The sequence below is a fragment of the Myotis davidii genome, unplaced genomic scaffold, assembly GCF_000327345.1.
Source record: "Myotis davidii unplaced genomic scaffold, ASM32734v1 scaffold557, whole genome shotgun sequence".
Classification (NCBI taxonomy): Eukaryota; Metazoa; Chordata; class Mammalia; order Chiroptera; family Vespertilionidae; genus Myotis; species Myotis davidii.
In genome coordinates, this window is record NW_006289557.1 from 1087512 (window position 1) to 1096992 (window position 9481).

Consider the following 9481-nt stretch of genomic DNA (forward strand, 5'->3'; position numbering starts at 1 on the left):
TAATACAGTTCCTCATGTTGGGGTGACCCTCAATTTCATTGTTACATATTGAACATAATTAAAGCATAGTGATTAATCACAAAAACAATATGTAATTAAATATGTATTTTCCAATGGTCTTAGGCGACCCCTGTGAAAGGGTTGTTCGACCTCCAAAGGGGTCACGACCCACAGGTTGAGAACCGCTGCCCTAGAGACTCCCTATTTCAAACTTTCTTCCTCCTGCCTTTTAAGGAATCAAAAGTCAAGTCTCTCTTGCCTTAAAGGAGGGGGGAAAAGGATCCCATTCCATTTCATTTCTCTAGCTACTCATTAAAAGTCAAATCAACCTGATTTTCATTTGTATCATTTCAGTGAAATGGCACTTAGAGAGTGTGCCAAAAGCTTTCCACTGGACATTTGGTTTTTTCAATTCTCATTTTAATTCTCTCTACAATATTTGACAATGTTGACACCTCCTCACTGTTGGAATTCTCTCTTCCTTGGCAGTCTGTAGTTTTACTCTTACCTCACTGGTCATTATTTTTCACTTGCGTCCTCCCCAACTTCCATACCTTTTAAATATTAGTTTATTTTTTTTAATATATTTTATTGATTTTTTACAGAGAGGAAGGGAGAGAGATAGTTAGAAACATCGATGAGAGAGAAACATCGATCAGCTGCCCCCTGCACACTCCCCACTGGGGATGTGCCCGCAACCCAGGTACATGCCCTTGACCGGAATCGAACCTGGGACCTTTCAGTCCGCAGGCTGACGCTCTATCCACTGAGCCAAACTGGTTTCAACTTAAATATTAGTTTATTAAGGCCAAGATCTAAACCCACTTCTCTTCTTACTGTATCTAGGCAATCTTCTCCACATCTATTTCCTAGGCAATCTTCTCCACATCTATTTCCTTGATTACCATCTACATACTCATGTTCTTCAAATTTGTGCCTAATACTAATAATTAAGGTCCAGATCCTGCTGTCCAACTGCCTACTCAACATTTCTATTTAGATACAAAAAATACCTCAAATTCGAGATGTCCAAAATCTTGCTATCTTTCCCCCTCCTCACACCCCCACGAAGCCCTGATCTTCTTCCAGTACTCCTCATCGCAGAAAATGGCATAAGCAGCACCTATCCAGTTACAGAAGCCACAAACCTGGGGATCATACTTAAGACTCTCTCACCCTCAAGTTCTGTTAATTCCACTTCAACATAGATCTCAAATCTCCCCCTTCTCCCATCTCCACTATTATCATTCCTTACATGAGTGACTACAATGGTCTGTACCAAGGTGTTCTCTTCACCAGAACACTCTTTTGAAATATAAATCTGATCACTGTCACTCACCTGCATAAATCTTTTAAATGCCTCCCCCTGCATTAAGAATAAAATCCAAACTCCTAGTCTATCAAGGCTTCCATGGTCTGGTGCCCATCTCTCTCCCTCTCACCTCCAGACAGGTTTTCATCTAGTGCCATACTCCTCAACAGTGCCATACTCCTTCCACACCAGGGCCTTAATTTCTGCTGTTCTTGGACAAACTCTTCTACTTAACTCCTGTTACTTCTATTAGAACTGGTTTCACCTCAAGCATTCCCCCTTTCCCTGAACTTCATTCTTATTCAAGTTCCCCTCCTACAGTTCTTGGCTCCCTGTATTTTTCTTCAGTGCTTATAAAATTTATATTATATAATTATTGAATTAATATTTGTCTCTACCATTAAACTGCAATCTCCATAAGGTCTGTTTTGCTTACCACTGTATTTCTAAGCTTAGCCCAATGCCTCACAAATAGTAGACACTCAATAAATTTGCTTAATGAATATGTTATTGGGGTAATTAAGTAGCAAAATTTTTTAAAAGGTGAAAGAACCTAGCAAAGACCACAGAAAAGGTGCTCAATAAATGTCAATTCAACATTAATTGCACTAACCTCCATGAATGTATGAATAGCTCTTTAACCTAAAAAATTATTTGAAAAGAGTTAATCCAAATATATAACCAAAACAGATGAACCACAGGACTGAGTAGTCTTATCTCTAAGATGTTTTTTATTTTATAGTAAGTCCTCAATGTCATTGATAGGTTCTGGTTCTGCAACCTGAAGCCAAATGATGCATAATAAAATCAGTTTTTACCATAGACTAAACAAGAATTAAGTTCCTACAACATCTCATCAATGTTATAATGAAACAACGCTGTTCAATGACTTTATTCAAGAGCTTGCTGTACTTTCTCCATCCTTTATTTCCAAACCCCTAAAATTCCTACTTCCACAGTGGTGGCAGAAATATGTATGGGTGGGGGCAAAGATAGAGTGTATGGTAGTCCAAGTCAGGAACTACATATAAAATGTTCTTCAATTAGTCCCCTGGAAGAGATAGTTGATGCAAAGCAAAATCCTCATACTTGAAAAGGCATCCTCAAAGATTACTTCTAGAGCTTCTAATTCATAAGGATGATCTAAAAGATCAATGCGCATACAAGACTTTTTCATCCTTTTGAAATACGGTAAGAGAATGAAAACAGGAGAAAGAAATTGAGACTTACTGAAGCCCCAACTGGGGAAAGGTGGTTTGGGTCATCCTCCACCCTATTCCAATGCAGCTGAGTGTTAACAGCAACACTTGTCTCTACACTAAGCAATCAGGCAAGGAAGAGCTAAGACTCACAAAAGTGTGTGTGTGGGTTGGGGGGGAGTATTAGTGGAAGGAGGGGGTTTTCCCAGGGTGGGCCCCAACAATACTGGTATTTGTAACAACAACAGATAGATAGCCTGCCCACTCCCTAAAAACTCTAAAATGAAGCCTGCTCGCTGACATACCGCATACCTAAAACAGTTTGCTAAATCAGCCTTTTCATTCAGGTGTAACCCACACAGGTATCTATATACATCATTAGTCCTTCATGTTTAAATATGATTCGATAACTAGGCTCTTATAGAAAATCAGCAACTCTTAAAATGAGGACCAAGATAAACAACACTGTTAATCTTAGAAAAAGTGAAGATACAAAATTGTAATAATAGCCCTAACTGGTTTGGCTCAGTAGATAGAGTGTTGGCCTGCAGACTGAAGGGTCCCAGGTTTGATTCCGGTCAAGGGCATGTGTACCTTGGTTGCGGGCACATCCCCAGTGGGGGGTGTGCAGGAGGCAGCTGATCAATGTTTCTTTCTCATCGATGTTTCTAGCTCTCTATCCCTATCCCTTTCTCTCTGTGAAAAATCAATAAAATATATTTAAAAAACAAAAACAAAAAAATCTTTAAAAAATTTGTAATAATATTCTCAGGGGGCTTCCTAAAGATACTGCAGACATAAAATAGAAGCAGGTTGTATTAAAAATAGCAACTGGAGAACAATACAAAAGTTACAGAATTACACATCTTTTAAGAGTTTAATAAATGTTATAAAGGAGTTCATGAAAATTAAAGCTGTAAAGGCCAATATAAAATAAAGAACGGCAACACCAGACAATGATTTAAGGAAATTATCCAGAACTTAGAATATAAAGAAATGAGTAGAAACCATAAGAGAAAAGTTAAGTGATTCAGAGCTGTGGTATCCAAAATGGGGTGTGTGTGGAATGCACCCGGTATTTGCAAAATGATCTATGGGATTCAGGAAGAAAGTACCAACGCTTCTAGATACAGGTTGTTTTGTTTTGTTTGTATCTTGTCCTTCAAGACTATATTAGGGTCAATTTATAATGTAAATAATTAATTAGTACAGAGGTATATTTATAATTTTTTTAAAAGTGTACATATACACAGATTTGGTACATGCATATTTCTCCAACAGATGATAGATACAGATCATGTTTTGGAAATCATGAATAATTTCCATATAATACATGTCTAAAAAGAAAAACAATATTCACATAATAGATATCTAAAAAGAAAAGAAAAAAACACACACACTCTTTTCCCAACCTAGCATAGACTTTTAAAACAAAGCAGATACTCAAATGTTTATGAGTGAATGAGTAACTGCTTGAATGGATAAATGGATGGGCTAAAAAATACCCAGGAAAAAATAAAAGGAAAAAAATAAAGAAATAAAAGAAGAAATATTTCCCAGACCCGAAGAAAGAATCTTTTTAACAGAAAGGCCTACTGAGTGTCAGACCAGATGACTGGGGGTTAGGAGTGGGAGGGTAAAGAGTGGGACAGGGGTAAGATCCACACCTGGACAAAGCCTTGAGAATTTTAAGATAAGGCCAAAATCCTAAAAGCTTCCTTCCATGAAGGGAAAAACAGGATACCTACAAACACAAAAATGGGATTGTCCTGAGAGTTTGTATTAATAACAAAGAATGATCGGGGGGGGGGAAAGTAGCAATGCCTTCACAGTCCTGAAGAATTTTGAACAGACTTCCATATTCAGCCAAACTAAAAATCAAACATGAACCAACATAAGGTTTCCCCCCTGAAATCATCTGTTCTCTCTCATCTGCCATCTCTTCTAATCTGTACATCATTCCCTAATACGTATTTATTTTTTTCAACAATTTTACACAAATATTTATTGCACCTAAATAAATGTTGGTCTTTGATCTCCTTACATGTCCATCAGTATGTGCTTAGATATATGTTTCAAAAAATGTTTATGTTCTCATCTGTTAAAGAACAGAAAATTGAATGTACTTCTTCATAACATTCAGAGGAAGCATGTTGCACAACAAAAGACAAATTCCAGAGCTTGGGGTTTTGGCTTTTCACATCTCTACTTCTGCAGGTAGAGAAATTGTGTTATCAACATAAGATGCCATTATTGATCCAAAACTCTATGGAGTCCACAGTAACTTTAGAATTAATTTAGCCCAACAGCACGCAACTGAATAAACAAATATCAGTTATTAATCAATTTGTTCTTAAATTCAATTTTAAAGTTTTTCCTACAGATATTAATTACTTCAACAAGTATGCTATTTTCTGCAGTCTTTTCTCTTTTTAAAGAAAATTAGATGTTTCCCCAGTAAATACTGAGTAGAAATAAAAAGGTTGTAAATAACTTTAGTATTGAGGACTGTGGATTTACTCAGAAATTAAAATTTACTGAAATTGGAAATAATTTATTCAACTATTCTATTTGACAAAACTATAACTACTGTATGCCATCCAGTTCTGAACTTAAACTCAGGATAAGCTTCACAAGATAAATGGATTTTATTCTTTATAAATAAATACTATGTTATCTAAACTATTTTTACACGTTCTTAAAAAATTCAAGACAAGTGTTTACAGCAGTGGTTCTCAACCTTCCTAAGGCCGCGACCCTTTAATACAGTTCCTCATGTTGTGGTGACCCCCAATTTCATTGTTACAAATTGAACATAATTAAAGCATACTGATTAATCACAAAACAATATGTAATTATATATGTGTTTTCCGATGGTCTTAGGCGACCCCTGTGAAAGGGTCGTTCGACCCCCCAAGGGGTCTCGACCCACAGGTTGAGAACCGCTGGTTTACAGGCTGAGTTAAATCGGGGAAAACCAAGTGTGGTTTTTTTTTTTTCAGCCTTGCTTGAAGTATATTCCTTGTTATCAAATGCCTGCAAGAATGAATGAACTCTAAAGGAATCTAAGGATAAAATACAACTACACGCAAAGATAGTCATTTGAATCTCATTAAAATGCATATAGTAACCCATTAAATGAAAAGTCCTCTGTGACTTTCTACTTAGGCTTAAACCAGGCCAGGGCAACAGTAACAGTGTGATTGGAAAGGCGGTGCCACATTTCCCACCTTGCATCCCCAACCAAGACTCCTTCCCTAAACTCTGAAAAAGGCTGCTATGAAGAGGGTATGTCTCATCTCCATCTCCGCCACCGTGGGCGTCACTGCTGCAGACCTGACCCCCAAATCGCGTTCCCTCCGTGGGCTGGGGCGAGAGGCAGAGGCCCCAGCACCCGGGGGGAGAGCGTAAGGACCCGCGCGAGCAGGTGCGCCCGGCGTGGAGAGAGGAGAGTCAGGAGAGACGCGGCCAAGGTAGCGCACGGAGAGAACCAAAGACCGGGAGGGAGAGGGCAAAACCTAGAAGCAACCGGAGACAGAGATGACGGCGAGGTCAGAAGGGTGAAAAGGGCAGGGGCAACCGAGACAGGCCAAGGCGGAAAGGCGCCCAGCTCTTCGAGGGGCACAGGAGCTGGGACAAGGGCAGTGCAGGCGCTGGCAGTGCCCGTAAGCCCTGTGAGGGCTCCAGTCCCTCCGGGCCCGCAAGAACATCCCGGAATCCGCAACCGCCTGTGCTGAGCGTCATCTGCACGTCGGGTAGTATGAAGGGGCAAACCCTGTTTCCAGAGGCCCTAGAAATAACGGGGCCAGGTCGCAGCCTGCACTTACCAGGCCACGGCGGCCCGGCGTAGACGCCACATCCCTCCAGCGAGGAGGTCGCACCGGCGCTGAGACGGCCGCGCGGGAGCCGGGTGTCAGTCCCAGTCCGGCTTCTGCTCCAGGAATAACCCAGGAAAGGGCCCTGGGCAACAAGGACACCGAGAAGCCACCGCGGCCCTCCCAATGGCGCATGGACTTCCGCGAGAGCCCGCTCGGCACCCGTACTCGGTCCGTCAGGCAAACCACCCCCCCTCACCCTTTCTGGGAGAGCAGCACAAACGGTCCGGGCAGGGTTCGCGCATGCGCTCGGAGCCCAGGCACATCTTTCCCGCCCCCAACCCGCTCCGCCGGCTGGGTTTCCGGGTTGGAATTCTGAGCCCTGCGGGTTGAAGGCTAGAGCTGGGGAGCGGGGAATCGGGGTGGGGTGTTTGCGCTGGGGCGGACGATGGTGAGGGGCTGGGACTCGGGATGGATAAATTCTCACTGGTTGGTACCAATTTGAGAAAATGTAGGTATTGAGGGAGCCTGGAGAATTCTACAGAGTACACAATGAGGACAGTAAGAGACTAATAAAAACCAGCGGCTGCTCCTTCGCCACGGTCTTTCTTTCGGCGCCTTTGTTTACAAAGCCTTTTCCGATCCTTAGAACCGTCTCAGGGAGGCAGAAGTCACAGACGGATCCGAAGGTCACGTCTGAAAGGGGCTCAGATCAAGTAGACCCGTTATGGGGTTGGAATAAGCTTGTGCCGTTTATAAAGGCATCAGAGATGATTTCGTGCCGTCAGTCTTCAGCCGGCTTCCGTCCGGTTTTTCATTTCACCCAATTGTTGAAATGGTTCGTGTCGATGTCTAACAATCCCACGCTGTCAGTGGTCACTGACCCCTCAGCGTTCCGCTCCGGAGTCAGCACCCTTCTTGGTTTCCGGGACGTTACTTTCTCCTTTTTCTCCCACTCTCTCTTGCTAGTTCCTCCGATCCCAAACCTCTCCATGTTGGAGAGACCCAGGTCTCAGCGGTCCTGGGCCCCCTTCCCCTTTCTGTCTTCATTCTTTTTCTAAGGAACCTAAGAGTGTTCTATGGCTTTAACCCGCCCTTCCCCCCTCCCTTTTTTTTTACCCTCTTCAACTCTTACATTTCAGGTTTCATGAGAAAACTGGGATCTATTAAAGCAGCGGTTCTCAACCTGTGGGTTGCGACCCCTTTGGGGTCAAACGACCCTTTCACAGGGGTCGCCTAAGACCATCGGAAAAAATATAATTACATATTGTTTTTGTGATTGATCGCTATGCTTTAATTATGTACAATTTGTAACAATGAAAATACATACTGCATATCAGATATTTACATTACGATTCATAACAGTAGCAAAATTACAGTCATGAAGTAGCAACGGAAAATAATTTTATGGTTGGGGGTCACCACAACATGAGGAACTGTATTAAAGGGTCGCAGCATTAGGAAGGTTGAGAACCACTGCAAGGAATATGAGCTATGAAAGGTAATGAAGGCAGTTGGTGGCATAGCCACAATTAAAGTGCCCTGTGTCCCTGCTCCACTTCAAGGGCATCCCCCTCTCTCCTCCGCCAAACACAAAGCATAAAACGATTTCCTTTCAGATCAGAATCCTGAGTTAGTATCTATCCATTCACAACTGCACCCGGTATAGACTCAGTCATAGCAAACTTCCCAAAAGCAGGACTCGGGGGATTTTCTTTATTATGTTTATTGCAGTGACTGTTTTAACTTAATGGCAGGCCCAGATAGGAACTTGCTATAATGACCTTTGCAAACTAGATCTTTCCGGGATTGTAGAGCTGCACAAACATTTCTTTGTTTCTGTTACTTGCTAGTTGTTTGTGGGAGTGTGTGTGTGTTTCAAGAATAAGAGAAACCAAGTAATACCAACCCCTTTCATACATGGGTCATCTTCACATGATACAAAACCATTGTTTTGTGACTGTATCTCTAGGCATCTGTCCTACTGAAGCACTCCCATGTACGTGCAAAGATGTATGCATGATGTGTGCAAGTGTTTATTTCTTCATTGCATGAAATAGCAAAAGATTGGAATCAATAGTTAAAAGATGACCTGAGGCAAATTAAACACTTTAAGAGTTTATTTGATAAAAAAAAAAATTTGATTTGAGTCAGACAATGACAAGCTGGAAGTGGTTGGGAGTGCTCCACCAACAGGAGGAGCACTTCTCTAATGACAAGGAAGTAAAGCAAGAAAATTTTTGATGGGCTACAGCTTAAGTGGTTGCCTTCTTTGGGAAAGCCTAGTTGGCTGTTCGTGATTGGTTGTCTCAGGTTTTGATTTATTAACCTTAAAGCATTTACAAGCTCAGGTTTTGGGATGCTTTGTACACGGACACAGCATTAGAACAATCTGTCTAATGGCCCCTTTGTTTAATTAACTTAACAACACAAATGTCCATAGCTAAGAGCTAGCTATAAATTATTGTTAACGTAAAAAAACTGTAAAGAATTGAAACCTGTAAAGAATTTTGTGAGTTTATTTGAGCCAAACTGTCGACATATGCCGGGAAGCAGAACCTCAACAAATTGAGATAATGCTCCAGAGATTGGTGGGTTACATTTGTATTTATACATTGCAATCAAAGGAAAGGGACAGAGGTGGGTTACATGAAATCCACTGGTGATAGACTAAAGGGGTGGGAGAAAGCAAAGGGGGGGAGACCCCTGGGTCTCTGCACCCAGGAGACTCCCTGGCATCTCACTGAGATGAAGCTAGGGCTGTGGTCGGCAAACCGCGGCTCGCGAGCCACATGCGGCTCTTTGGCCTCTTGAATGTGGCTCTTCCTAAGCCTTAGGAGTACCCTAATTTAAGTTAATACAATGTACCTACCTATATATATAGTTTAAGTTTAAAAAATTTGGCTCTCAAAAGAAATTTCAGTCGTTGTACTGTTGATATTTGGCTCTGTTGACTAATGAGTTTGCCGACCACTGGCCTACATTATATTCACACTAGCCAAGGAAGCCTGTGAGGTAAGACCTCTTTGTCCTGATGAGGAACAATGTTTAATATATAGTATCACATGAGGGGAAAAGGGTAGAATATTAGTAATCAAACTGCCACCATTGGTCCAAATTCAGCCTGCAGACCTGTTTCATTTGGCTTCTGTTGT

The 9481-nt window shown here is 41.7% G+C and overlaps 1 protein-coding gene across 5 annotated transcripts in view; it reads right to left on the reverse strand.

Moving 5' to 3' along the window:
• OPA1 (optic atrophy 1 (autosomal dominant)) overlaps positions 1 to 6600 on the reverse strand; it is a 94539-nt gene extending 87939 nt beyond the window's left edge. For 3 of the 5 annotated variants that reach the window (XM_006761997.2, XM_006762000.2, XM_006761998.2), the window contains exon 1: positions 6339 to 6599. In XM_006761997.2, coding sequence (XP_006762060.1) covers positions 6339 to 6370 — 32 coding nt within the window. In that variant the 5' untranslated portion in view covers positions 6371 to 6599. Of the gene's footprint in view, positions 1 to 6338 lie in introns of all 5 variants that reach the window. The other 2 variants (XM_006761999.2, XM_015562811.1) reach the window with 1 other exon arrangement.
• Between the last annotated feature and the right edge of the window lie 2881 nt (positions 6601 to 9481).